The 26,767-nt window shown below is 52.8% G+C and overlaps 9 protein-coding genes across 9 annotated transcripts; 5 read left to right on the plus strand and 4 right to left on the minus strand.

The window, feature by feature from the left end:
* Window positions 1–429: 429 nt before the first annotated feature.
* MAA_07182 (Alcohol dehydrogenase superfamily, zinc-type) lies at window positions 430–1,626 on the plus strand (the record flags this gene model as incomplete). Its single annotated transcript, XM_007825180.2, has 3 exons — window positions 430–562; window positions 639–658; window positions 715–1,626. The coding sequence occupies 3 exons, from the start codon at window positions 430–432 to the stop codon at window positions 1,624–1,626; spliced, it is 1,065 nt and encodes a 354-aa protein (XP_007823371.2).
* Window positions 1,627–2,348: 722 nt separating this feature from the next.
* MAA_07183 (uncharacterized protein) lies at window positions 2,349–2,756 on the minus strand (the record flags this gene model as incomplete). The annotated part of the gene is made up of 2 exons (XM_007825181.1): window positions 2,349–2,455; window positions 2,516–2,756. 2 exons carry the CDS (start codon window positions 2,754–2,756, stop codon window positions 2,349–2,351), a joined length of 348 nt encoding a protein of 115 aa, XP_007823372.1.
* Window positions 2,757–7,899: 5,143 nt separating this feature from the next.
* MAA_07184 (S-adenosyl-L-methionine-dependent methyltransferase) lies at window positions 7,900–8,289 on the plus strand (the record flags this gene model as incomplete). Its single annotated transcript, XM_007825182.2, has 1 exon — window positions 7,900–8,289. The coding sequence occupies one exon, from the start codon at window positions 7,900–7,902 to the stop codon at window positions 8,287–8,289; it is 390 nt and encodes a 129-aa protein (XP_007823373.2).
* A 78-nt stretch (window positions 8,290–8,367) lies between these two features.
* MAA_10784 (PvdO) lies at window positions 8,368–8,950 on the plus strand (the record flags this gene model as incomplete). Its single annotated transcript, XM_011412703.1, has 3 exons — window positions 8,368–8,441; window positions 8,518–8,695; window positions 8,768–8,950. 3 exons carry the CDS (start codon window positions 8,368–8,370, stop codon window positions 8,948–8,950), a joined length of 435 nt encoding a protein of 144 aa, XP_011411005.1.
* Window positions 8,951–9,471: 521 nt separating this feature from the next.
* Window positions 9,472–10,616, minus strand: MAA_07185 (Adenylosuccinate synthetase; the record flags this gene model as incomplete). The annotated part of the gene is made up of 9 exons (XM_007825183.2): window positions 9,472–9,525; window positions 9,580–9,606; window positions 9,663–9,803; window positions 9,860–9,922; window positions 9,981–10,042; window positions 10,158–10,192; window positions 10,337–10,385; window positions 10,433–10,529; window positions 10,587–10,616. The coding sequence occupies 9 exons, from the start codon at window positions 10,614–10,616 to the stop codon at window positions 9,472–9,474; spliced, it is 558 nt and encodes a 185-aa protein (XP_007823374.2).
* A 2,859-nt stretch (window positions 10,617–13,475) lies between these two features.
* On the minus strand, window positions 13,476–17,879 carry MAA_07186 (multidrug-resistance associated protein; the record flags this gene model as incomplete). The annotated part of the gene is made up of 1 exon (XM_007825184.1): window positions 13,476–17,879. One exon carries the CDS (start codon window positions 17,877–17,879, stop codon window positions 13,476–13,478), a length of 4,404 nt encoding a protein of 1,467 aa, XP_007823375.1.
* A 1,064-nt stretch (window positions 17,880–18,943) lies between these two features.
* MAA_07187 (expression library immunization antigen 1) lies at window positions 18,944–20,091 on the minus strand (the record flags this gene model as incomplete). Its single annotated transcript, XM_007825185.1, has 3 exons — window positions 18,944–19,246; window positions 19,306–19,724; window positions 19,932–20,091. The coding sequence occupies 3 exons, from the start codon at window positions 20,089–20,091 to the stop codon at window positions 18,944–18,946; spliced, it is 882 nt and encodes a 293-aa protein (XP_007823376.1).
* Window positions 20,092–20,797: 706 nt separating this feature from the next.
* MAA_10785 (RNA-dependent RNA polymerase) lies at window positions 20,798–22,726 on the plus strand (the record flags this gene model as incomplete). The annotated part of the gene is made up of 2 exons (XM_011412704.1): window positions 20,798–20,946; window positions 21,004–22,726. 2 exons carry the CDS (start codon window positions 20,798–20,800, stop codon window positions 22,724–22,726), a joined length of 1,872 nt encoding a protein of 623 aa, XP_011411006.1.
* A 565-nt stretch (window positions 22,727–23,291) lies between these two features.
* On the plus strand, window positions 23,292–23,985 carry MAA_10786 (Protein kinase-like protein; the record flags this gene model as incomplete). The annotated part of the gene is made up of 3 exons (XM_011412705.1): window positions 23,292–23,447; window positions 23,541–23,821; window positions 23,877–23,985. The coding sequence occupies 3 exons, from the start codon at window positions 23,292–23,294 to the stop codon at window positions 23,983–23,985; spliced, it is 546 nt and encodes a 181-aa protein (XP_011411007.1).
* Between the last annotated feature and the right edge of the window lie 2,782 nt (window positions 23,986–26,767).

Consider the following 26,767-nt stretch of genomic DNA (forward strand, 5'->3'; position numbering starts at 1 on the left):
TCCACGGCACTTCAACATGCCCACAATGGACCAGACGCAACACGGAGGACCACGCCCTACATCAATCATCAACCGATGCTTGCTAATCGCTTCATGCATCGAGACGAATGGCAGAGGGCAAAATATGACAGTGGACCGCAAGTTGTATGCCATTGACGGCTATTGAACCACAATCTACCAGACAAGACCGACATAGCAGCGCAGTCAGGCCATGCCACGGCCGCATGATGATGCCGGGGACCTACTTGGTGAGGCCACGGGCGCTTAGAAATTGCAACCCGGACCGAGTTCCGTGGAGTTGCATCTGTGAAATGGGGCCATATTAATACCAGGCAAACTCGCAACTTGATCTGCCCGTTGCTTCAAGTTCCCATTCACCAAAGCAATACCATTACAATCTTCCAACCCATTTACTCACCAGTCCTCGCCATGGCGCCAGATATCCCCAAGACGGTCAAGCAGTGGAACGTCACGAGCCACGATGGCACCGCCGGCTTCGACGCATTGGCCTTTTCGGAGCAGCAAGTCCCCCGCCTGGGCGACAGCGAGGTTCTCGTCAAGAGTCAGTAACGGTTGAAACCCCTTGTCACTATACGCCGTTCGCTAACCGCCGCCAACCCGCCGCCAAATCCAATCAGTGCACGCCGCCTCCCTCAACGTACGAAACCAGAAGCCGCCCAACGCAGTGAAAGCACTCTAACAGTTGCCTCTTAGTACCGCGACCTCATCATCCCCCAGGGCTCGTACCCCTTCCCCGTCGCCGACAACGTGGTCCCCGGCTCCGACGGCGCGGGCACGGTGCTCGCCGTGGGACGCCAAGTGACGCGCTTCCAGCCGGGCGACAAGGTCGTCACCCTCTTCAACCAGGAGCACATCGGCGGCCCCATCACCCAGGACAACGCCGAGACCGGGCTCGGCGGCACGCGGCACGGCGTCCTGCGCTCCGTCGCCGCCTTCAACGAGCAGGGGCTCGTCCGGCAGCCCGCGGGCCTGACCGCCGTCGAGGCCGCCACGCTCCCCTGCGCCGGGGTCACGGCCTGGAACGCGCTCTACGGCGTCGCCGACAACCAGGTCGCCCCGGGCCAGTGGGTGCTCACCCAGGGCACCGGCGGCGTGAGCATCTTTGCCCTGCAGTTCGCCAAGGCCGCCGGCGCGCGCGTCATTGCCACGACGGGGTCCAACGACAAGGCCCAGGTGCTCAAAGACCTCGGCGCCGACCACGTCCTGAATTACCGCGAGAACCAGGACTGGGGGGCCGAGGCGAAAAGGATTACGGGCGGCGTGGGCGTCGACCACATCGTCGAGGTGGCCGGGCCCAAGTCGATGGCGCAGAGCTTAAAGGCCGTCAAGGTGTCGGGCCTGATTTCCATTGTCGGCTTTGTCGGCGGCCACACCAAGGACCAGCCGGGCTTCCTCGAGTGCCTGACCAACTTGTGCACCACGAGGGGGATCCTGGTGGGGAGCCGCAAGCAGATGGAGGACATGTGCCTCGCCATTGAGGGAAACCCGGAGCGGCTGAGGCCCGTGGTGGACAAGAAGTCCTTTACGCTGGAGCAGTTGAAGGAGGCGTACGAGTACCAGTGGTCCGGGCAGCATTTCGGCAAGGTGTGCGTGACGATTGCCTAACTATGTGTGTGCCTGCATGGCGTCTAGCTGTGGCCGGACGGTAGGAGGTGACTAGAGGTGCTTGGTGGGAGAATACTACATAGATGTGTAAATTGACACAATACAGGTATTACTACCCCCGCTCTGTAGAAATAGGTCCTGGATGATGTAGTGTCGTCACGTCGTGAGAATGATAGATTCCTAGTAATGAGAGGTGACTCGAGATGCAGCGACAGTCCTGAGCGAGAGATGCGGCAGAGCAAATTCACTGCACTTGATGGTGTTTTGCGCCCCGAGGACAAAACAATGCATTCGAATGATTGACTACTTGTACCGGCAGTTGCACTCCGGCTTGATGGATGATGTACACAGCAAGACCATGGCCAACATTCCCTCACTTCCATGTCTGCGCAAGCGTACGAGTGCCTCTCAGAGCCGGGCTCATCAGGCTCCGAGATGCCATCAGGTAGAAAAGCCGGCTGGATGCATGGCGTATTACAGCAAACCCTACAGGGCAGGCATCAAACAAACACACGCGGCCGGTAGCTGCTTCAGCCAACAGTAGATTAAGATTCAATGTCTCGATGCAGAGGTGTACGCCATGAAGCGATCTATCATACACGTCGCATGGGATGCCCCCCATTCCTACCAGCCAGGTCGGACACCCCCATGCTTCAGCCCAGGATACGCGCAAAACCACCAGTAAAATAAATTAACTCGTCCACGTCTCCAGAACATGTTCCTTAGCAGATCATCTTCCACGCCTTCCAGCCCGCAGCGCTATTGTAGCAGTTGCCCTGGGTGGTATTTTGCTCGCCAGCCTGGCAATCCGCATCTTCGTAGAGGGAGACTGCCGAAGCAATTAGTTTACATTCTGACAAGGGCAGATAAATCCCCGAGGTCAACGTACATGCGCACTCGCTATTCACGTCAGTCACAAAGACTGAACGAACACCCTCGTCGTCAGGTATCCTCTGGCAGGCATGATCCCTGACGTCATCGTCAATGACAGTCCACACGCCCAGATTGCCAGCAGAGCAGCCCTGGTCCGCGAAGAGCCGAAAGTCACCGACGTGTTTGTTGCGAATGGCCAGCGCGCTCGAGGTAGACGCCAGCGCGGCGACGGCCACAATAATAAGTCTGGAATACATGACGGACGCAGTGAAAAGAAGGCCGTTGTACGAAGACGAGAAGAAGCAGAATTCTATGCGTTGCGGAAAATCTTGCCCGAGTGCTGCTGTGCTTCAATGTTCGTACATACCGGGAGGGTAGATGCCAGCCAGGTGACTCTTATATAGGCGCTGCTGTCATGCATACCGGCCGCCAACACGTCGGACGGAATACGAAGTCGTGCGGCATATGAGCCGTCACATTTTTTTTTTTTGTCGGAGGTGCCCGTTGCAACAGTAGGTGGCACCTGCATCGTCGTTGCACCGACGCTCATGATGAGGATGGCCGACATCACGAGGCAAATACGAGAACCCCGAGCGGGTGTTTGCTATTGTTGGCAGTTGCCGCGGGGGAGATGGGCGAGACGAGGTGGACGCATCGCCATCGGATGGACGGACAAAGCTGACGCGGGGGGATGCATTGATGCGGCGAGGATTTTGTTTCCGAGGAGGCGAGACGTTTCATGCACAATGGCGGGCGGTGCTGGGAATGACCAGATGGCACGCGGGCGTTTGGTCCTTTTCCCACCAGACGGCGGTCCCGGTGTGTCGGGAGAGCGTACAACATTGAGGTTGGTCTAGAATCGTGCTGCATGCGGTACGACGCGAGGATTGGGCTGTTGGCCGTTGTGTTTCCGGCGTCGAGGCCGATGCGGCGCGATACGAAGTTTTTTTTTTTTTTTCCGGAGGCGTGATGCGCTCACGAGGTAACAAAGGCTTGATTCATCATGGCGGAGCGTGGATTCGTAGTCGGTCTGACCACCACGGCGGGAAACATGGCCATGCGCGGGCCGGGGGATCTATTTCTCATGGGATGCCTGAGACACGCGACTGCGATTGGAACTTGGCGTTGCGGACATGGAGGGACTCGGGTTCGTAGGACTGGCTGCTGATGGTGTCGGTTTTGTCGGGCGGCAGCTGCGTATTTTGGGAACAATGAATTGAATCTTGTTCCATGGGAGTTTCAGAGGCGGAAATAGGAAAAAAAAAATATGCAGCGACCGACAGTTGGCCCATTCCATGTCATAGATGAGTTCCGTGTTCCATGTTGTAAGCTCTGGGTAAATAGTCATCGTTTTGTACGAACACGGCAGGCATAGGCAGATATAGCATGTCAAATAAACTCAAACGTCCCATGTATAGATCCCGCAGCCGCTCTTGGCCCCGACGTATTAGCTGCAGCGAATACCATTATTTTATTGTGTCAATGGGTGGGTGCCATCGCTCTGTCATCCCAGTGTCGTCTTCTCTCGCCAGATTCGTCCGTCATTCAACAACCACGGAGAAATAGCATGGAGAGCTACCCATGTCGCACACTTGACCATGCATAGGTAGACGGCATATAATTCCTTGTGTAAACATGCGCCTGGGTTTTAACCGCAGCTTCAGTTTCTTGTATCCTGCCGAACCCGCCCAACTCGCTACAAGCAATGACGGGTGCCTGCTTTAATATTCCACCGCAATGCATGTCGGATATTTCACAGCCAGATGTAAATAAGAGATGTAACTCTTGAAGCTAATATAGTATTGGCATAGAAATCTCAACATTCTCTGTCGTGTTGCTGACAACTTGACCGCTACAGCACTCTCTACATGCCCAACTCTTTCGCTACAATCTCCGTCCGCCCATCCGTTTGTCTAGTTACAAACTCGGAAAGGCTCCCTACGTCCGGCACCATCGCTTTCCCGTCCTCATCACCAGAGCAGCGGAAAGTGAACGTCTGGCTGGGCAAACACCCCCCGTCCTTGTCATCAACCACGTCGCTGTCCCCACGGGAGTTCAAGTGGTCAAGAGTCAAGACTACAGCGGAGCGGTAAAGCCAAAGAAGCCACGGCTGGGAGCTGACGGAGCCGATTTTGCCGGTCGCGGAGGAAGATCCGGGTCGGCGGGAACCTCGGGTCTGCGCTCAGCTTGCGCCGAGGCCGTGGCCGTCAACTCGGCATGGTGGCACCGCGCGCCTCGTCGGCGTCGACGGCATCGATGATCGCAAGCCACTTGACCGAGGCCCCAAGGGGAGCACGCAGCCGCTCGGCCATCTCGCCGCGACAGCAGAGAGGAAGCTCTGGCAGCGGAATTGTCCGTCGTGCTCCATACTATTGGATCGATATGCCGGCCCAGACCGCGAATCTCTATCGAATGGACTGGTGGCATAAGAGAGCCAAGGTTTTCGAAACTATTAACTAGGAACCAGCTTTAGAAATCTGTTTCAGACATGGAAAAAGAAGACTCACTGGGTATAGAACCGGCGCGCCCACGGGCCACAAGTCTGATCAGTCAGGACACGTATTTCCATCATGGCAGCATTGACGACCAGAAACTGGACAACATGCGCCGCAAGAGACGCAAGTCAGTTCCATGCTCCCAGCAGATTCGTCGCCCAAACACCTCGGCCTCACCTAGAACTTGTGATGAGAGCGTACAGGCCAGCATCATTCACGTGCCGGGGAACAGGTTCGTCATAGCAAACATGCCTCAACATCTCGCCATAATGGCTCTCCTGAGACATCCGTGTAATACTCGGAGAGATGAGAAGCCCTGTCACCACGCTTGATTTCATTCGCTTATATAGTGGAGATGGAGATTCCCTCATCTCTAAGCATATTCTATGGCTTACGTCCTATAACTCGGCGTCCTGATAACTAAGCATTAAAATATTTTATTATTTAGCCATGAAGTTTATGCGAGTTGGCGAAAATAATGCTAGTATTAATTAATTAAGTAATGCCCATAGTTAATGCATCCCACAAGCACCGAAAAGACATGTTTCCATTGCGACTCGTATGTCCAACGCCTGCGTCTTGACTCATAAAAGGCTTGTACGCATAAATCCAAGTGGGAAAATTAATATAAATCAAACAATACAGCCAAAGTCACTTTCTCAAAGCCCACTGTCGTGTCATGAGCGAGCACCCCGAAGGCTCTGGGAGTCAGGGAATAGGACCGCCGACTCATTTTACTTGACAGTTTCAACTATATACACGTCAATGTATCTTTGTGTGTATATATTTCGCCAGCAAAAGTATTTATAGGCTACGCTCTCCCACCCGACAAGATTATAACCCTAACATCTGTTCACAATCGATCGACTCAGTCTTTTGATATCCAGCCACTACTGTTCACATTTTGCTTTATTTCCACCTCCAATACCACAAGTCAAAGACTTCCATCAACACCGCACCGAAAATGAAATCCACTCCCTTATTGCTCGCCTGCATGGCCAGCCTAGCCCTTGCTAAGGCGATTGGCGAGCGCCAAAATAGCCCAATAGCCCGGAGTGGTGTACATCAATTTTGATTGCCAATGGACTTATCACGAATACCAATGCCGCACCAACTGCCACCAGCCAGCCAGTCAGCACGAATACCAATGTCGCACCAACTGCCACCAGTCAGCCAGTTAGCACGAATACTAATGCCGCACCAACCGCCGCCAGCCAGCCAGAAAAGTCGAACGAGGAACGGGTCAAAGAGCACTGCGACCGCTTCGGAGACGACAGGGAAAAAAAATACCACTGCAAGTATGCCGCAGGACAGTGCACGGGACGAGTGTATCACAACTCAGAAATTGAAGAATACCTACAGTGCATCGACGCAATCCAGGCCTGCTTCGTCTTTCATGTCGTACCAGACCAATGTTATGTCAATGCACGCGATTGCCAGAAGGACAAGGAACGGTCCTTAATGTTGCCTCTTGGGGACCTGGAAAAGCTTTTCGAATGTGCTATGACTATCCGCCCTAAACCAGCGTCATAACGATACATATGTAACCTTCGTGAGGCCAAAATTAGCGATACTTGGTGACTATCGCAAAGGTGCGACTATTATGGGGTTTATACTTTTACTTAGATCTTCTATGTAAAAATATATTTGTAAGGATTAGTTCCGTGTTGCACGATGTAAACCCCCTAAAAGTGTAAAATTTACGGCTTTAGTAGGGCCTGACATCGCCCGATACCGCCTAAATAACGATAAAAGGCCTCGATTTGTATAGTGACCGGGCCTGATACTTACGATATCATGTGAACCGTGACTATTAATAATTTACCAAGGAAAACCCCTTAAATAACCGTGAATTACTGTGTAAGGCGCAAACCTAGTAGTGGACCTACCACACCTTCCCACCTAGCGGGCTGAGTCACGGGAAAATCCCTAGTATAAATACAGCAATTCGGCGTAAAATCTAGAGGGGACAAGCTTTAGTCTTGTTATAATAGAATACCTACCTTTGGCTTGCCTGACTTTTCGATTATCCCTTCTATATTATAATAGCGTAACTATTACTAAGATGTAAGATTATTATAATATTGGTTTACTAATATTATAATCAGGCTATACTTGATATATAATAATTATTTATCATATTTTATAAACCCCCTTTTTTAAATTTAATTTTACTTAATATTAAACATTAACAGCTGCTGGACCTCGTCGGAGCCTTGGGCGCTGATCTCGGCACGCTTGTCGGTAGTTGCTCGAGACATCGATCCGGTAAGCTTCGCCGATATCACGAGGGATATTTCACAACCAGTGTCTTGATTTGAACAGGGCGCTTTTCTCGCGAATCTCGGCTGGCCCTTTAAATAATCCCGGCCGACTTACACGATGCGGCGTTTCAATTGTGCCGCCAGTGGAGACTTTAACCCGGCTATCGCCCCGAAGTGGAGATGATCCCGGACCCCGGACGTTCATCTCCATTGGCTGCACATTCCCTGGACCGGCGTATCCCGTATGACCCGGTGCCGAGTGGTTATGAAGCAATCGGCCATCATGTCGTCCTGGGCTCCCATGCCCCTCGTGGTATGCGGATAAATACCAGTTGACACTTCCCCGCGGGGGGAAAGTGGCGTGCATACAGGGCGCATCGAAACCGCAAGGTGACTGCACATGTGGTCTCACGCATTCCACGCCGAGTGAGTCACCGGCGGTGTTGCCCAACACCTCAGCCAGCCAACCAAGATGGCCAATTGCCATGACGCCTACCACAGGACCCAACACGAATAGAACCCGCGTATACTTCAACTACATTGATCCTCCCAAAAAAAACTTCGTCGTTGTCTCCCGCGACTCGATTGCGTAGGAAAAGACCCTTGTAAGTCGTAGTCCAGCAGCTCACACCATTGACACGATGGCATCCAACCCCGAGAAGCAACGCGGCATCCACGGCTCCTGGATTGAAAACGCCGAATGGTGGGACACCACAATGGGCCTTGACGGGAATAAATACTGGCAGCAGCTTCAGAAGCCCAGTCTAGAGAGGCTAGTTCCCGTACAGCCGGGCAGCAGGGCCCTCGATCTCGCCACGGGCAACGGCCTCGTGGCGCGCTGGCTCGCAGGCAAAGGCGCCTCCGTCACCGCATCCGACGGCAGTGAAGAAATGATCAAGCACGCCGCGCGGAGAAGCTCGCCCGACGAGGCGGACCGGATCTCGTATCGCGTTCTGGATGTGACTCTGCCCGAGGCCTTTGAGGACCTTGTCAAATCAGAGTCGGCTGTGAGAAAGCCCCCAGCCGAATAATTCCATCTACTAGCAAATTTACCTGCTAACCATGTGTTTGTTTGAAAGGAGGGGGGATTCGACATTGTGACGTGTAACATGGCGCTCATGGATATTTCCGACCTCGAGCCGCTCGCGGACGCACTGCCCAAGCTCTTGAAACAGGGCGGCATGTGCGTTTGATCCCGCCATGCGTCTTTGCTGAAATCTCCCTGGGTGAAGGCTGTGCTAATAGCCACTGAATTGCAGCTTCTTCGCGACCCTGCTGCACCCTGTGTTCTTCACCTCTGGGGCAACGCGCTTCGTCGAAGTCGTCACCAACGAGGCCACGGGCGAATACTACCACGCCCGCGGGAAAATCGTCCGCGAGTATCGCGACAAGGCTCCCTGGCGAGGTGTCGCCGTCAACGGCCAGCCTGCGTTCCAGGTAAGCAACCCGGGGATTCTCGCGGTGTGAGAATGCGGTAGTGAAGAGTGTGGCTCATGAGGACATGCGTAGCTCTACTTTCATCGCCCGCTCGATGTTTTGTTGGGGACCTTCTTCAAGACGGGCTTGGTCATGGATAGCTTGGAGGAGCTGTACTTTGACGAGGCGGACGCAATCAAGGAACGGCCCGAGTCGTCGGCGAATTATACGCAGATTCCGGCCATTATGGCCCTGCGCTTTCGCAAACTCCAGTGACGGGGCTTGGCCTGCCTTGTTTTGAAATGTGTTTTAATGCATATTGATTGATAAGGTATGAGCTTAAATTCTACGGGCTTCACTTGAACTAGCATGTTTCCATGATCGAATCCAAGCCGCTGCAAAACACCAGGGGGGGGGGGGGGGGGGGGGGTCCTACTTGCATGCAAGGAGTTGCGTAGCCACGCCATGTTTGCCAAAACGGATACATCAAAATTCAGCTTCTCTACGTATTTATAATCCGCTCCAGCGAGACACAGCCAGGCCCAGAGGGCATAAATCGATCCTAGCTCAGGATGAAACGATGATACTCGCACACAGGATGCATCATAACCCACGGCACGTTCACAGAAGGAGGCAGGTATCCAAGTAGCTATCAGTTGTAGTCTAAGGTATGGCCTACGTGTAAGAAATCCAAGTCTATATGCGCACACTCTTCTTCGGGTCACCAAATGGCTTCCGCAGCCAATACTCGCGCACGATCCAAGTCAAGCCTCGGGCGCCTCCTCTATCTCGCGCAATCAGGAGCGCTGGATCATTGCCTCACGGTCAGGACCAGTGCCGATGTACTTGATCTGCTCAACTTTAGCAATTGCGGTGCAGGTTAGTATGCGCGCCCAGGTACCTACCTTGACTCCGACAAACTTTTCGATGTACTGCTGGTGGTCAGCGCAATTCTGTTCGTTATGCTAGCCCAGGTGAATATGCTCACCTCGACGTAATCGCGGGCCGCCTTGGGAAGATCGTAGTAGGTCCTCGCGTTAGTGGTCGGCTTTTGCCAGCCTGGCATCTCGTGGTAAACCACCTCAGCTCGGTTCAAAATGTCAAGATCCGCAGGGTAAGAGTCCAGTTCCTGTCCAAACGGTTAGCGTCTCCAGAATCCATCATGATCTCGTTGGCATCACTGACCTCTCCGTCGATCTTGTAAGCTATGGCAATCTTGATCGTTTCGAAAGTATCCAAAACGTCGAGCTGCAGAGTGTTAGAGCGGTTTAACGCGAGTCACAAGCATGCCATGGGCAATGTCTACCTTGGTGAGATTCAGGCTGGTGTAGTAGTTGATCGAGTTACTGTACTTGACAACAACAAGGTCTGTTTGTGTTTGTCAGTTGTGTTCCCTACTACTCAAGGTTTTGAGGTTGTGCGTACCGAGCCTGAGAATGGTCAGCAAGTTTGTCAGCAGCTAGGAGCCGTGATGAAAACTCACCATCCACACCGGCGTCTGCGGCCAGTCGACGTTCCCTAAGTCTTGTCAGCGGTAAAAGCTCGAAATCTCCAGGGCACTTATAGCCTCACCCATTCGCGACCAATCTCCTGGAGCTTGGTGCCAATCCTGAGGTCATGATTCAGCTTCAGAGTCGCTTCAAGATGGTAATTCAGACGCACTCTTCGGTATCTTCAGTCTTGAAAGCCCCCGCTCCGACACGGGTGGTATCTGTTGCCAGTCAGCAGTGAACCACAGCCTTGGGGCAATCGACATACAAGCCTTGACCACTCCAACCGTCTCTGTGATATTCTTTGGGTTCAGTGTAAGTCCACCAATAATACCAGCAAGCGTAGTACTTGAAGAAGTGACAAACTGTAGTTAATCATGAGTACTAGTGCAAACTGAAAGGCCAAGTTGACAGAAACTTACTGGGTAAGAGCCATAATCAACGTCTAGCATCAGTGCCTGTTCAATTGGGAACAAGCACAAGCGCCAGGTCCCAGAACCCCTTGCCTTCATAGGAGAGGCGGCTGATGCCGATCTACCAGCATCGCACGTGGCGCAGAGGTTTGACGTGAAAATGAAGCCCTGGGATCATCTCAAGACAAGCTTTCTGAGCACAGTTTGGCTTGAACCTCGAGACACCATGACTGGGTCTGCTCTGAGTTGATTCCAGGGCGCCATCCTCACGTGAAATTGTCATTAACTCCACTGACCACGCTCGATAGCCAACAAGTAGATGGGTAAAAGCCAGGTTTCCATATGACTCCCGAATCCTGCCGAGGCGTGAACATAATACACAGTTTGTTACAGCGCAGACTCCTTGTAAGATTCCGCCAACAAAGTGATTGCTCAGACGAGCACTATGTTCCGCCCCGAGCTAAGAATCCTTGCGGGACTAGGAAAGAGGACTGGGGACCACGGGCACGGTGCTCGTTCCACCAATGTGTCAGTACTATTCGTTTAATCTTAGGATGAGAACCTTACGTTTGCGCCTTCGATCACAATTTTCGTGTCGCTCTGCTGTGCGGATCTCATGAAGGACACGCCGTCCACGACGTACTTCTTTAGCGTCTCCCTGTACTCGTCGAAACGAGCAAGCTCGGCTTTGATGTCGTATTCGAACAGTTCCCCGAAGCGCTTTTGATAGCCATCGGCTAAGCGCCTCACCTTCTGCTCGAAAAGGTCAGGATGGAAGACGTCGGTCAATTTGATGCCAGTTCGCTGGAAAAGTTAGCGCGCAGTCCGCTCCCTTGTCATGACTATCTCTTACCGCTCTGCTTGTCTGATAGCAGGGACCAATGCCTATGGCGGACGTTAGACCTCGTTGCTTCAATAGCGTCGCTAGCACGACGATGACCGAGATTGTCCCCGCTATTGAGATTTGGGAATGCTTGCAATAAGGTGACAGGAGCAGAAAAGGATAATCCGGCATGGAATCCTGGGGGTCGCGTACCGCGTTTTGTTGTTCCGATAGCTGCGTCTGGGGTAGACGTTAGCTGCTGTTCCTCAACGACAATGTCGGAAACTATGAAACGAACCCCCGAGTTCCCTTTCCTCGAGACCATCCACTGCAATGTGCAGGTCCAAGAGGACATTGACCCTGTCAGAAACAAGGATCCGGTCATGCACCGCGGTCAGGCCCTTTTCCTCGAGCTCCCGGAGCTCGCTGAAGAAACTTGGGCTGGAGGACAGAGTCAGTCTTCTTGGCATGTTCGGTTGGGGGGCGCGAGCCAGGCGAGACATCAACAAGACGCCGATGTGGTAGTCGAGTTAGGGGTGGAGGATTATATGAAGACTAACACGTGGAATACTACGCCCGAACCGATGAAGTTCATGCTATGATACTTGTCAGCCTCGCCGTTGCCAGCTTGAACGATCATTATCCTTGACGAACCATTTTGGGTTAATCAGCCCAGAGGGCAAGAGGTGAAAGCTGCCTCTATGTTAGCAACCACCCCGTCCTTCCACGTGTGCTGGTTCTCACCTATACGAAACTCCGTTTACGCTTTGCACCTATTAGCATCACAATATACATGTATAGATATCGATCGATAGAAGGCGTTCAACCAACCGCACGAGATGCCCAGCGTTAGCCCCACCCTTGACGTTCATTAGCAGGTATTTCGGCGCAAATTTGTCGTTTGGGGATGTTTAAGCATCGGTGGAAGCCGTTTGGTCGACCGGATTCTGCCTGCGTTGTGCTTACCGCGGCTCGAGCACAGAGTTGCGCCTCCCGGCACTGTCCATCAACCAACTTGCCCTTCTGAGTACGCATTATCGTTAGTTCCTGGGTGTAATTGGCTGTGTTGGGTTCTCCACGAGTACTCACGCCTTCGTCGCCTGTAGAAGTCCTGGTTAGTATAGTGAGATCGAAGCGATATCGGTCGGGTGCGGAGGAAGGACATATTCCAGGCAAGGGAGAGAAACATACCCCATTGGGCCCCAAGAATGACAGTGATGGTCATGTTGCGCAGGATCAAAATTGGCTGTCGTGGGTGCCGCCGTTGTGATTGCAGAGGGGGAAAAAATGCGATCCGGACAAAGTTTTAAAGCCGCGGTCTGGTGCTCGAAAGATGCGTCAGAGCAGCTGTTGAGGGGGATTACGGCATAGGGTTTTCCCGGAGGGGTCATTGGTACTGGTAGGTCCCGGCGGGCCCTTGGGTTCGGGTCCGCGCCGGTAGCCAGGCCGGATAGAGCCTTACCCAAGTACCTAGCTTAGTATGTATGTACCAGACATAACTTAATCAATCGGCATCTCCATTACCATCCATTTTCGTGTGTCACAGCCGCGCGATTTAGCGGGGTACTTGCACTATGCCCCTCCATCCCACCATCAAGTACCTAGGTACCTAGGCCGTGCTGCATGCTCCCCTGGCACGTGCAATCTGATCTGTGTGCGGGAACATTCAAGTCTCCCCGCACTGATTATGCCTGCGGAAAGTGCGACACTTTTCGCCTGATTTAGTGGCTTTAGCAGCCTGGCGTTTTCTCAATTTCAAGAGTGTTAAGTTTATATTATTCATATTTTAGGCTAGTTGTTTTGGGACACCATTCACACCTTCAGTATTTTGACGTTTCAGTTGATGCAATACATCTGAGATGGGAGCTATTTGGGTATCCAGACACCAACAACCCCCTTTGTCGAAATCATCGCAAGCGTCATGCCATATCTCTATCATTCTTGGTACCATCAATTGTACCTACTACCAATGGCCATCCAATCCTCGGCCAAAAGCCGCCTGTCTATAAATATTTGTGTCGCTAGCTACCGGATGCCCATCGCCGTTTAATAAGTGTAGCAGTCTACCTTTATGATCATGATTCCTCCTCTTTTGCCTTCTTGCCCAGGTCCTTTGCGGGACCACAGTCCAATACCTGGCCCTTTTCAAGGCGGAGACACCAATTTGCGTCCTCGACAGCCTCGAGTCTGTGAGCAATGGTGATAACAGTACTCTTGGACAGCTCCTCTCGTAGGACTTTTTGGACTGTGGCCGCAGTCCCGCGATCGATTGATGCTGTCGCTTCGTCTAGGATAACCAGTCCACTCTTGCGCAAAACTGCGCGTCCGATACCAACCAACTGCCGCTGTCCTTGGCTAAGATTTTTCCCGCCAGCGTCGATTTGCGATGCCAACCCCCATTCCTTCCCAAGAACATTTTGAATCGCATTTTCGCACTCCTCATCGGAAAATTTACCCTCTGGGTCGATATTATCACGCAGAGTTCCCGGGAACAGTGTAGGGTCTTGCTGAATGAATGTGACACGGTTTCGAAGAGCAGTGCGGTTGACCTTGGCCAGATCCATGCCGCCAATTCTTACCGTGCCTTCGGATGCCGTCTCTGTCACCAGCAGTGCATTGGCTATGGTGGACTTTCCTGACCCAGTTCTACCTAGCACCGCGCACGTAGATCCTCCCGGTATCTCAAAAGTGACCTTTTTGAGGACATTGGGCAGTCCCTCGGCGTATTTGAAGGACATGGACTCAAATTTGACGTCGTCACATGGCCTAGGCCAATCTGCAGGTGGCTCCTCGTCGCCATTTGGCTCCTCTGGGATCTTGTCAAGCATGCCAACACGCTCCAGCGATACTGCGTCTAGTTGAAGCTGGGCAAATTTCTCGCAAAGCTGTTGAATAGATGCCATAGAAATTGACGTCTGCGTCAACACAAATCCAATAGCGCTTGCTGGAGTGCCGCGCCAAATCATGAAAATAATCAGGGCAGCACGAGTGCAGGCAGACGATATACTGAGCCGAAAGTCGAGCCAGAAAGCCATGCTCCAGAAAAAGTGATCCTGCTTCTGGAAGTCATCCACCGCATCCAAGTGCCGGTCCTGGAAACGACCTTCTACGCGAAGCGCTCTAATCGTGACAAGGCCGTCCTGCATAACGCCAATATTGGCAATGATGGGCGTGAGATATCGCATTTCCATGCGTCGCAAGCTGCGTGAAACTGGAACGTAGATTCTGAAAAAGTAAACGAATAGGACAGCGACGGCGCCGAGAATAATGAGAAGCATTGGCTGGTGTGTTGCAATACCGACGATGCTCAAAACAAGAGCAATGAAATTATAGACGAAGCCTTCCAGTGGTGCCAAAATGCCACCATCAACCATACCCATATCAGAAACGAGTCGGTTTTTAAGCTGTCCGGTGGGTGTAGTGTCGTGATATCTGAAGGTGGCTTTGCTCACTCGGCCGATGGCAGCTTTGAAAATGCCTTGAGCAGCATCGATAGAGATCTTAGCTAGCAGCAGTTGGGCGATACCGTATGATATGGTCTGTCCGAGTGCAAGACCGCCAAACACAGCGAGCCAGATTTGGGGAAATTTTTGGGGATTTGGAAGGCTCCAATAGCCTCTTGTAGATATCACACGATCTTTCGCCGTTTCATTTCCCCACGACTCAAGCAATGACGCTTCCGAGACATCGCAGTATCTGGAGATTCCGTAGAACAGTGCTAGGAATGCCCACATATACAATCCACCAGCCCTCATATAGTTCAAATAGACTGTAAGGGGCACGCTTCCAGTCTCTGAAGGCTCTTCCGGTGCCTCCTGCAAATCCTCCTCCTCCTCTTCGTGGGTTTCATGAGTCGGTTCAAGTTCTTCCACTATGGTATCTTGAGACGTAGCATGATAGGGATGCTCAAGTTCATTTTTAATTTCCGATTGAGATAACCTCCTAGCGGTCCCATCATCCATATCAATGACTTGATTAGCAATGCGAAGGACCAGGTCATCGCGATGCGTCACCATCACAATAGTGCGTTCCCTGGCCAGAGGGCCCTGTAAAAATCGTCGTACAATATTGCTCGCAGTGTCGTGATCCAAAGGAGCAAGAGGATCATCCAAAAGAAGAATTCTGCATGGACTGTATACGGCTCTGGCCAAAGCAACTCTGGCTTTTTGGCCCCCAGATAACCCAACACCGCCTTCCTCCAACTTGGTAAGATCACCATCGGGAAAAGCTGCTAGGTCAGGTCCTAGCGCACAAGCATGCAGGACTTGTCGGTATCGGGCGGCATCGAAGCCATGATGAAAGACGATGTTCTCTCGAATAGTCTTATTCTGTAGCCATGGAAGCTGTTGTGCATAACCAACCGGTTCATCTGGTCGAAGAAGATCGCCACCATGCAACTCCATTTCGTTCAAGGCTGCAAGTAAGAGGCTAGATTTTCCGGAGCCAACTTTTCCTCGGATAATCGTGAGTCCTTTGCCAAATTTGAGATTGAGCTGAGAAAGAACCAAGTGATTGGTGGAGGGCCAAGCGAATGAGGCGCCATGAAATTCGATATCACTAGCGTCTGTAGTGCCGAGAGAATCTTCGTCCCGATCTGGTTCCTCCATGTATTTGTTGACACGTTCGACAGGAATTATTGCCTTCCAATAAGCAGTGATAAGATCGAACGCTTCTTTGAGACTCGCCTCCAGTTGGTTGAAGAGCTGCAAAGACGGCCAAATAACGTCGTTTGGAAGACCTTGTCGGAGAATCAGCGTGTATAAGCAAATGCTGGCAAAAGGGTAAGCCGAGCCTCCAGCAACATTTGTGGTGGATATCGCTGCAGTTACCCGTGCAATCTGCAGTCGCTTCAGCATCTCCATGGTTCGAAACTTGAAGATTCTAGCACTCCAAGAAGATGTCCAGCCGTTGAGCTTCAAAGGTCTACTAGCTTCTACAAAGTGAGCCACAGCTTGTGCGCGCTTGTCGGAGTGCGCGGTCCTGGAACGTTCCAGTTGAACGACCTTGCGAACGAGGAGTGAGTTGCTGGTCAGGAAGAGGATCATGAGCCCAAGGCCGACACAGGACGGCCAGCCCATAATGTCGATGAGATAGTAAATTGTAACAATAACCTTGATTGGCTGCGACATGAGCTTTGGAAAATCCCAGAAGCGCTGAGAAATCTCGTAGGTATCTCCCCGAACAAGATTGACGACCTTTGCATTTGATGCAGGGGTTGCTTGTGCAGGAGTCGACTTGACCCTGTGTTTGCGTCCACAGCAGCAGCTAAGCCATCCTCTTCGTAAGGTATTGTTTGGCCTTGTCAGTGTTCCGACACTGTCTTCTTCTGGACCCTTTTCGGTGACATCTGATCCTGGGACGGCCCGGGTAAGGAGCTTCCCAAATAGCGCAATAAAGGTCTCGCCCCTAGATCGTTCGTAGGCCTTGCGAGAGTACCAAGAGGATGTCGTTTTGGAGACCTGTCGCATAAAATCCACGCATAGCATTACCGCGCACCAAAAGTTGGCTTCGGTTGGGTTACCGTTGTCCAGCGCATTGTAAAGCCGGCTGGTGAGGCGAATGTTGGATACCTCAGCGAGTTTCTCAACGATAGCAAGAGTAGTCGCAATGGATAAATCGAGACCATTTGCTTCGATCAGGCAGGGGAGAAGCTTTCCCTGGAGTTCGCGGAAGGCTAGATAGAGGCGTGTATGTTGGAAATCATGCGGTAGTTGCCACACATCTTCGACAGTGATTTCTTTCTTCCGACAGAGCCGGGCAAGCGGGTATACCCACGTCATAGCCCAGAAAGTGAAGAGTGTGAGGTTATCTTCCGGGCTTCGAACATGATGAGATGGGGGGAGCTTCGGGTTTCCAATGTCTTCAGCATCCCAAGCTGGGTTTCGAAGTGGCATGCTGCCAATCGAAATGATACCGAACAAAGAGAGAGCCAGTCTTGCAACGCGAAATGGATCGATGGACCGAAGATGGTGGTCCAAAAATTGGGCAGAATAAATAGCCATACCGGAGCTGAAGACGAGAAAATACTGCAAGAGCAAAATCCGAGGTGTGCTAGTGGGCCGGTCCAAAGCAGTCATGAATAGAATAGACATCCAGGGAACAATATCGAGAATGCCTCGGCGCTCATTCGGGGCGAGGCAAATCGGTACAACCGACAAGATAAAGCCAGAAATAGAGATAAAAGCAAGAATTAGAGTCCAATGTGTCCAAGCCTTGCGTTTATTTGACGCATGGCCTTCTTCTCTGGCAAAAGGCTGAAGCCATCGAGGAAGGAGGCGCTGGAGTCGATTGCGAAAGACATAAAGAGAAAATGTCGCAACTGAGATTACACTCAGCGTAATCAAGATATTCGCATCTGTATTTGATATGCGAGGATTGGGTCTGAAGGTTATGCCACCGATTGAAAGCTGGCCACCAACGCGAAAGCGAGGAGACAGGCTCTTTGAATCAAGCTCGGCAGCATTGGTGAGGGCGGCCATGTTGAACAGTTGTCATTTAGTAAAGGTCATTTGATGGTCATCTGAATAGCTTCAATGATGGGAGAGGAAAAGGGATTAGAGAGACAAGACCAGAATGACCTGGCTTGGAAGGCGTCAAAATATGTACTCTCACCGCTGGGAGTCGCATCAGCAATTGCTTCCACGTGGTAAAGTTTGAAACGCCGAAAAATGCTAGAGGAATTCAAAGTTGATAGCGGTATGACGGCTCAAACGTTCCCAAGCCTAGTTCATACTATTGGTAAGTATAAGTCAAGTCAAGTCTATCTGGCATAGTCCAGCCTTGCCGTGACTAGATCGTGATGCTGGCGCTTGGCGGGGTGCTTCCATCAAGTACGCAGCGGGCCATGCATTGACGGCGCCAATTGACTGCTCCAGGCGGAGAAATGACAGTCAGAGACACAGAGATCCCAGGCGACAGCAGCTGATCAAAACGAACAAAGCATTCCGTCTCGCAATTGATGCGAAGGGCAGGCTCGCGATACCGCAATGTCCCAAATGCCAAAGTTGGGGTAGAATATAAAAGTGGGGATCGTGAATTCTAAGCGATGCAATCAGAGGCGTCGATGGACCCGACACCGCAAGTCCTTGGAGGTCCATCATGTGGAGATGCGGGATGTACTAAGTTGTGTACTGAGTTGGTTCCGTCCTATGGTTAATGAGCCGTGGGTGTTGAGCCGGCTATGCAACAGGCCAACGATAACAAAGACCGTGCCAAACAAACGAAGTTCTCGGGGTTTGAGTTTTAGGGATTGCTTGGTCTAAAGCAAGCGGGAATTCAATTTTTAATCTCCATGGCCCTGGCATCGCCTAGGCGGGAAGGCGCAGGCGCCACTCCTGCCAGGTTTTAGCCATTTGCCAAGATTGAAGCAAGACCACTGCTCAGCTCCAGATGTCAGTTTGCACCCGTCACATCTAGGTGCGAATAAAGTCAAGAGGCAATACGATTTCCATTTCATCGCTACATGCTAGGCAAACCATTGGCATACCCGATGCCTTCACTCCGTATCCCGACAATTTGTTTTCACAGTCCCCTGTCCGCGGGGTTAAATCATCAAAGCTCCACCCAGCATTGCCATGCACAGAATAGTCAACGCACCACCCCATCCCGCGCTGGTGAGGGACCAAGCATGAAGCGATGATGCAGCACCCGAGTGTGTAGCTGTCGCGCTAGCCGACGTCTTTGATGCAGTACTGGATCCAGAGCCAGATGTAGGTGTAGATGATGAGCCACTGCCCACGAGTGCAGTGAGCTTGGAATCGTCGGTGAACGAGGCCTTGACGCTTGACGCATTCACGCAGGCAGACGGCTTGTCACCCTTGCCATCGACAAAGTTGACAACAGCGCACTACACGGTATGATATACATTAGCATCTTCTCGGACAAGGCAGCGGCCAGCTCACTCACCTGGTACAGAAGACCATCCGTCGCAGACGAAACGACACTAAGAACGCCCTTCTTGCCGGCGTATTTGCTGGGCACTGTGACTTGAGGCTCACAAAAGTCTCCCAACCCGCTCTGTTGCACAATGGGGAAGATCTGTTCCCAACCGGATTCAGCCTTCTCATCAGTGGTGACGCGGAAGAGCCAATTGCCTTGGGGGTGGGTGAGCTTCACGGAGATGGCATCACCGCCCACGTGAAAATCGACCAAGTCCTTGGACAAGTCTGGTGTAAATCCGCCACAGGGAGCATTGCCTTCATTCGAGTCGTCGAAGCCAATGGATTTGGGGTAGTTGAGGAGAAAGTGGGCGGATCCCAGGCCGCAAAGGGCGGACAGCAGTGCAAAGGACTTCATGGTCATAGAATCGGCAAGCTGCGTGAAAGCTAGACACGGGACGTATGGGACACGGTGACGATAGAAAAGTACGCCGAATGGTTGGGATGGGCGTCACAGCCTTATAGCGAAAGCTTGGGAAAGGTGGGTGTAACGAACAAGTAACACAAGGAGGGCTAGGGGATAGGTCGGCTTTACGGCCTGCTCCAGGAAAATGACATTCTTGGACGAGCTCTGTCAAGCTGCAGATCGCCTACTGATGGCCTTGTCTGGTACGGCATCACGGAGCTCGGCCTCGTGGACTGCTGCACGGAAGCGCCACTTTGTCGAACTATCCATGTCAACGGCACAGACGTTCCGGATGAGCAGCATAACCCAGGCATCAAGACAAAAGTCAAAGCGGTCCATCGCGGCCATGGTGTTGAGGGGCAAGTCGGGAGGATGTTCACACCGGAACCAGCAGTGGGTCTGGCGTTGGGCTTGGACTAGGATCCCGCATCCGACGTGCGCAGTCCAATCAAAGCCGCCACATTTGAGGCAAGTGAGTATGTTTGAGCAAGTTTGTTTCTTGAGGCTGGAGGGAAACCAGCTCAGTCCTGGGGTCTCAGACCCAAGCCCACATTGCGGATGGATGAACAGCTGCCCATCTCGCATTGTTCTGCATGCAGTGGGTCCTGAAAAGAATATTCGGGGAGCAGTGACGCACATGAGCACAAGTGCGGCTGGATAATGAAGAAGTGTCTACCGATGGCACTGGCAGATGGTCAAACTAGTAGGTCTTCAAGGGTCGCTCATTGTGACAGACGCCTTGACTTTTGCCTTCGACACCCTATGCTTCATTGATGTTCGGCGCTTGACCTCCAACCTGGTCAACCCGTGAGAAAGTTTCATCCTCAGCCACCAGACTTTGGGAAATTGGTTTGTGACTGGGAAATTTGCGGCGCATTAAAAGACGGGTTGTTGAGACAGAATTCGTGAGACGGCCCGCCGACACTCCACCAAGCCGCCAACTCCCTCCCGAAGCCATCCGGCTCTCTTCTCGGTCGTCCTCGACAAAACACACAAATCAAGTTTTCCCCGATTATTCGATCCCTGGTATCGCAAACCAGAATCCCCAGGAATCATGGATATGGGAGATATGCACATGCATGATGCGGGCTTAGGCATGGATTACAACTACGCCTTTGCCCGGGACTACTGGTATATCATTGCTGTGGTGGTTGGCGGCTTGACCGCGCTTCGAAGCATAGAGATATATACAGGTAGACAAAGGTACAGTGCGTGATAAAATGTTTTCTGTGCGATATGCATTCTAAGTCTTCGAAACAGGTTAAAGGCTTGCAAGGAAACCTCGATAGAACATGCCACGAGACCGGGGAATCATGTCAGCCAGGCGTGGGCTACCGCAACCGCCATTACCCGCGAGATGAGCCATCCGCAATTGTATGTATCAAGAGTCGGTTTTCGATGGGCTACGCCGCCGCCGTTGGGAAGGATCATAGTCCTTCTGTGCTACTGGGCCATGATTATCTACTTCATGTCCTGGAATGCTGTCAAGAACGACGCGTATTTCTGGGAACGCATCGGCTATCGAAACGCTTGGGTATCCATAATGCAGCTGCCCTTTATCTTCCTCCTCTCCATGAAGTTCAATGTAGTGGGCTTCTTGATTGGGAGTAGCCACGAGCGACTGAATTGGCTTCACCGTTGGGTTGCGCGAACCATGTTTGTCACTGCGACAGTTCACGGCTGGCATTTTTGGACGGAATGGGTACGGGCAGACTTTCTTGAGTATGAATTGTCCATTATGCCTCTAGTCAGATACGGACTTGGCGCATGGGGAGTACTGCTCTTCAATGTGGTTGTCGGGTTTGTGCCCATCCGGAGAATGGTGTACGAAATTTGGCTGATACAACACGTGCTATCATCTGTCGCCATGTTGGCGCTCCTCGGTTTCCACATTCCGGCCGACGCACGGTACCTACTGTGGATGTCGGTGTCGTTCCTGGCGTTCGATAGAGCGGCGAGGGGGGCATTGACAGCCTGGCAGAATACCCGATGGAAGCCAAGCACGTCGGCTTGTGAAGGGATGAGGCGATTAGGACACAACATGTCCTCACGAGCCGTAGGCGACTCAATCACCGTGCTGACCATCAAGGATGTTCATTTTAAGTGGCATGCGGGACAACACATTTACCTGTGGATTCCTCGGCTCGGTTTGTTGGAATCCCACCCATACACCATTGCGTGTGCGCATCAAATCAAGGGCTCGTGCTGTTGCAACAGTATACAGCTCATTATCCGGTCACACGGGGGGTTTTCGAAACGCATCCATAATTTTGCTGTCAAGAACCCGGCCAAGACCCTGAGTGGATATGTATTAGGGCCATTTGGAGTAACAACCAGATGGGAGACATTTGAGACTCTTGTTCTGATCGGAGCATCAACGGGAGCAAGCTTCACAGTGCCCATCATGGAGTATGTTGCCTACTCAGAAAACACGTCATGCGTGCGGAGATTGGAGATGACACTGGTGGCAAGAACGGCGGAGGAGATGGAATACTACGTGGAAAGGGCCAGAGATGCTGCCAGGAGCGCGCAGGAAAAGGGCATTATGGTACGATTGCACATTGCCATCACAGGCGGCTATTCAGAAACGGATTCCGGAGTACCGCTTGTTCAGCTTCGACGGGACGTCAAGGACGACTCAACAGAAGGCTCAATAAAAGAAAAAGCAGCCGACTCGTACTCTGGGAAATCAGTGGAAGACGGTCTACGATCCAGGAATAGAAACTCATGCTCAAGCACGTCTCGCAACAGCACATCTACTGTCGACATGGTGCGCGAGTACGCGTCCAGGCCAGACATTGAGGCTCTACTCCGTGAGCCTGTTGAACAAGCATGGGGGGAGACGGCAGTGGTGGTGTGCGGAGGAAAGGAAATCGTGGCGAGGACGCGAAACTGTGTTGGCAAATTAAGTGATGAGCGGGCGGTACACAAGGGAACAGGCGCACAGGGTATCTATTTGCATGTGGAAGAGTACGCATTTTGACGGAGTTTTGACACTTGGGCAGCGTTTAATTGATTTGGATCTGGTATGAGAAACTCTTTTGATGAGGTGTGCGATTGTAACAGCAGGAAAGACATGGTTGAAGCGAGAGGACCTCGTTGGAGAAAACTTGACCTCACAAGAGAGTCTGGTTGATCAGAGCGGAAGCCAAGAGATGCCAAAGGGTCAACTGGTCCAGATGTCAACGGTAGCTCAAATGTAAGATTCCTCACGCGTCGGCCAGGACAGTTGAGCATCATGCTCGCCAATAAGCTCCAGTCTTGGCTCTCGGCCAAAAAAAGAACACGGGACCCCTGCTGTGGCTGTCCCCAACGCACCACGAACAACAAGGCTCGTCGTGTGCCCACGCAGCAAGCCAAGACGCCAAGCAAAAAGGCTGACAGATGGACAGGATGAATGCCGTCGTGCGAACCAGCCACAGAGCAGGCGACCAGAGTCGCCGCTTGACCGCAACACGATGACCACCCACCGCAGCACCGCGAACAGACAACAGTAAACGGTCAAGTTGCATGGTGACTCTGGCACAGCACAAGGCTGACGTTCCCTCATGGCGGCATGGCACCTCCCTGGCTGGGGGACGCTCGCGCGGACAGCGGCCCGCGGCGCAGCGTGGGCGACGGACGTGGCGGCCATCGTGGTGCTCTGCTTCGTTGCGCAGAAATGGACGGCGACGTGCGGGGCCGTGGCGCCAGGAATCATCGGCGTGAGTATTCAGTCTTGACTACTACTATCCCCTTCCCCCCCTTGGATGTATGGTCTGGCGTCTTCAATGTTCTGACAAGCACGGGGCTCGCAGGCCGTCATCGCCCTGCTCAGCGATAGCTGGCAGATGGTCGCGTTTGCCGACCGCCGGCTGGGCGTGGCGCCCACGAAGCCGCACCGGACGCTGATGCACGACGTCTTCTCGCTGGCCGTCACGCTCGGCGGCGTCGCGCTCATGCTCGTGTCCAACGTGCCGGGCAGGGAGGGCCGCGATCCGGCCAGGAACCCCGGCGACGAGGGGCCCGGCGACGGCGGAATCGCCCTGCGCCGGTCGACCATGGCGTGGCTGGGCCTGTGGTTGCTCACCGTCATCATGTGAGTGTCTTTGTTTTCCCCCGTCCGACGGCGGCGGCGGGCTGATGGCGAGCAGAGTCTTTCGCGTTGGGTTTGCGGTATGGTCCTGTGCCGACTGTTACAAGGAGTATCAGCGCGATGAGAGGCACGCTTCGAGGCGGGCCGACGCCGAGCAGGGGCCGTGAAGAGGAGCACTTGCTGATGGGATGCAATTTGGGCTGTGTGCCTCGGCTCCCGGCGTGGCGGCCGTTGGGTCGCGTATACATCCCATACGGACCTGCCGTGAACTGCATCCGGCATCGCCTCGTGGTGGCCGTGACGCAGGAGCCATGGTGTATTTGCTGGGCTGGAGATGGCAAAAGACGGATGGAGCTGAGAAGCCTGACGGGCAGCTACATGCGCCGGTTGACGGCTGCGGTTTTTGAAGACATTGAGACCATGCACGTGGCCATGCGAGCTTTCCCCGCGCTCAATACGGTCGAGATACATGGAGAAACAGGTCGACGGGTTGGGTTTCGCCTGCAGATGGAAATCCGGATGTGTGCGTCTCGGGCGGCGGAGAAGCCTCCCGGTCCCGCGATCCCATCTCCGGTCTCATGGGCTCGTGTCGGTGCTGGATTTGGTTTGGGTTCTAGGTTTTGATGACATGTACATATGTGATTGCTCACAAGGCCAACCCGGCATTCGTCACTACATGTCAACTGGTACTAGAGCTTTCCCCGCTCGGTTGACGACTTATCACGAGTCTAGGCGCGGCCCGACTCGGCCGAGCATGCTCGACATTGTATATGTAGCAGTAGCTTCTTCCATTGCAAAATACATTACACCGTCCCACGTCTTGCCCACGTCTTGCCCACGTCTGGCCTGCCAAGAAAAGTGCCCGCAAAGCCTGCCATCCCGTCATAGCGTCTCAACGCGGCAAAGCTCGCACTTGCGCGACCGCACCGGTCGGATTGGGCCGAAGCATCGATCGCATGGCCCGGAAAGACCCTCGCCGACTCGGCGTGTCCCAACATTGAAGCCATCAATGTACATGGTGCTCGGCCGTGTGCTGCCTTCTCGCCAGTTCGCTGGATGCCGCTAACTGCGATGCCGAGTTAAATAAGCGGCGACGCCGGCGTAGCTCCATGCTACTAGTATGTGAGTTACTCATGGGCAAGCCACGACCAGAGTCACGGTTGTACGGTGTCACTGATGGGGTGGTCTTCTCGCGGAACTGTTATACGAGGGCCGTGTCGACTTTTTGTGTTTGTCACTTCGTCGGGTGCCGCTGGCAGGGGTTGCGCTCCTGGGTTTGTTGTTCTGAATTAATTGATCCTTTTGAATGTGCGCAGGTAATTTTTGTAACGGACCGAGGTTCTAGCTGATAATAATTACTTATTTAAAAGATATATATGTAGACTTATGGAGAGATTATATAATAATAAAAGTTACTAAGATTTTAAACATACTTAAGTATATAAAAATATATTAGTTATTATTACTGATAAAAAAGTATCCCAGTGCCTTAAGTATCGTAAAAATGGTGTGGGTTAAATACATCAATTGGAACTGCGCACATTCAAAGGGATTTGCTTCTGTGACACCGTGGTCATGTTACGTCTGGTTCTACAGACGTGACGGAGTCGTACGGGTTCTACAGAGTAGAAGTGCTGCAATGGGCAAGGAAGGAAAATCTAGCCAGGTACATACATATGTACAGCTTCACCATCGGTCCCCTTTCCCGGCGGCAAGGTTTCCTCGGGCCACGAGCCCTTTTGGCAGCGGCGGAGGGTGATGCAGCCACATCCTGTCATGTCTTGTGTTCTATGACCAGAATTTCATGACGGCCAAGCGCATCGTGTGGAAAACACCAGGGCCATCTGCTGCGCCTGTCTCTGCTCCTCCTGCCATCTCGGCGCAACTATGAAGGGCAAGGCGCGCCGTAGCCGAGCGTGCTACCAGCTACATTGGTCACATTGTACATTGATACGTCACCATTTGGCCGGTGCGAGATGATTCATTCGGCTTGTGCCGCCAAACGCGACCCGGCCGCCGCGCCAGGGACATGGAGCAAAGCTACAACGATTGCGCGCGGTTTGCCGACGCAACTAGTACCTGAGCAAGTAAGTAGGTACGCGGTTGACACGGACTGCCGAAGCAATGACGGCGTGTCGCGCGTTGGCAGCCGGTCACGGGGTCGTTGGTTTCCTGGGAGAGGCGAAGTACAAGATGTCGCCGGTCCAACATTGAAGTGACCAGGAGGTTGGTGGGTGGCCGCCACCCGCGACGTGGGAAACATGCAACATTGAAGAGATCCAATAGACCCTCCCCGCTTGGGGGATGCATGAAAATCATCAGGCAGGGGAGCGAGGTGCCGGCTTGGGCTCGATTCTGACTGGCCGGGCCCTGGAGACGGCGCAAAGGTGGCGGAGGACACAAAGAGATTGCCGTGTGACAATGGCTCCAATCAGCGGGCTTTCCAAGGGTGCTGCAAGGGTCTGGTTGTACATACAAGATTCTGGGAGAGCTACGGAGTACAGAGTACGAAGTACAAAAGGAAGGATTGACGTCTTGCCCGGGTTGGCCGTTCTGTAGGATGGATTGACATGCTCCTCTACTGAACCATGGACGAGTGTGAGCCTTTGCCCATGATTTCGGCATACATACGGAGTACACTGAGTACTATGCCCCGGCTGGACCCTTGTTCGCTCCTCATCATTGACACGCGCCTCGTCCAATCTCAGGAGTCAGGACCGACTTTGACTTTCTCGGACGAGGCGTCGTGTAGCCCCGGCCCAACATCCCAAGTAACCGCCGTCGGTGAAGCCGTAGATTCACGGGTACATTCAACCAGACGTCTTGCATGCACACGGAGGACGTGTGAATGATGGGGTGCCTGTGTTTGCTGCATTGCCTTCTCCCCGGCCGGTCTCAGCCACTCATCACCGATGCAACATATTTACCCCCCATCAGACATATATTTCT

The sequence above is a fragment of the Metarhizium robertsii genome, assembly GCF_000187425.2.
Source record: "Metarhizium robertsii ARSEF 23 chromosome Unknown MAA_Scf_2, whole genome shotgun sequence".
Taxonomy (NCBI): Eukaryota; Fungi; Ascomycota; class Sordariomycetes; order Hypocreales; family Clavicipitaceae; genus Metarhizium; species Metarhizium robertsii.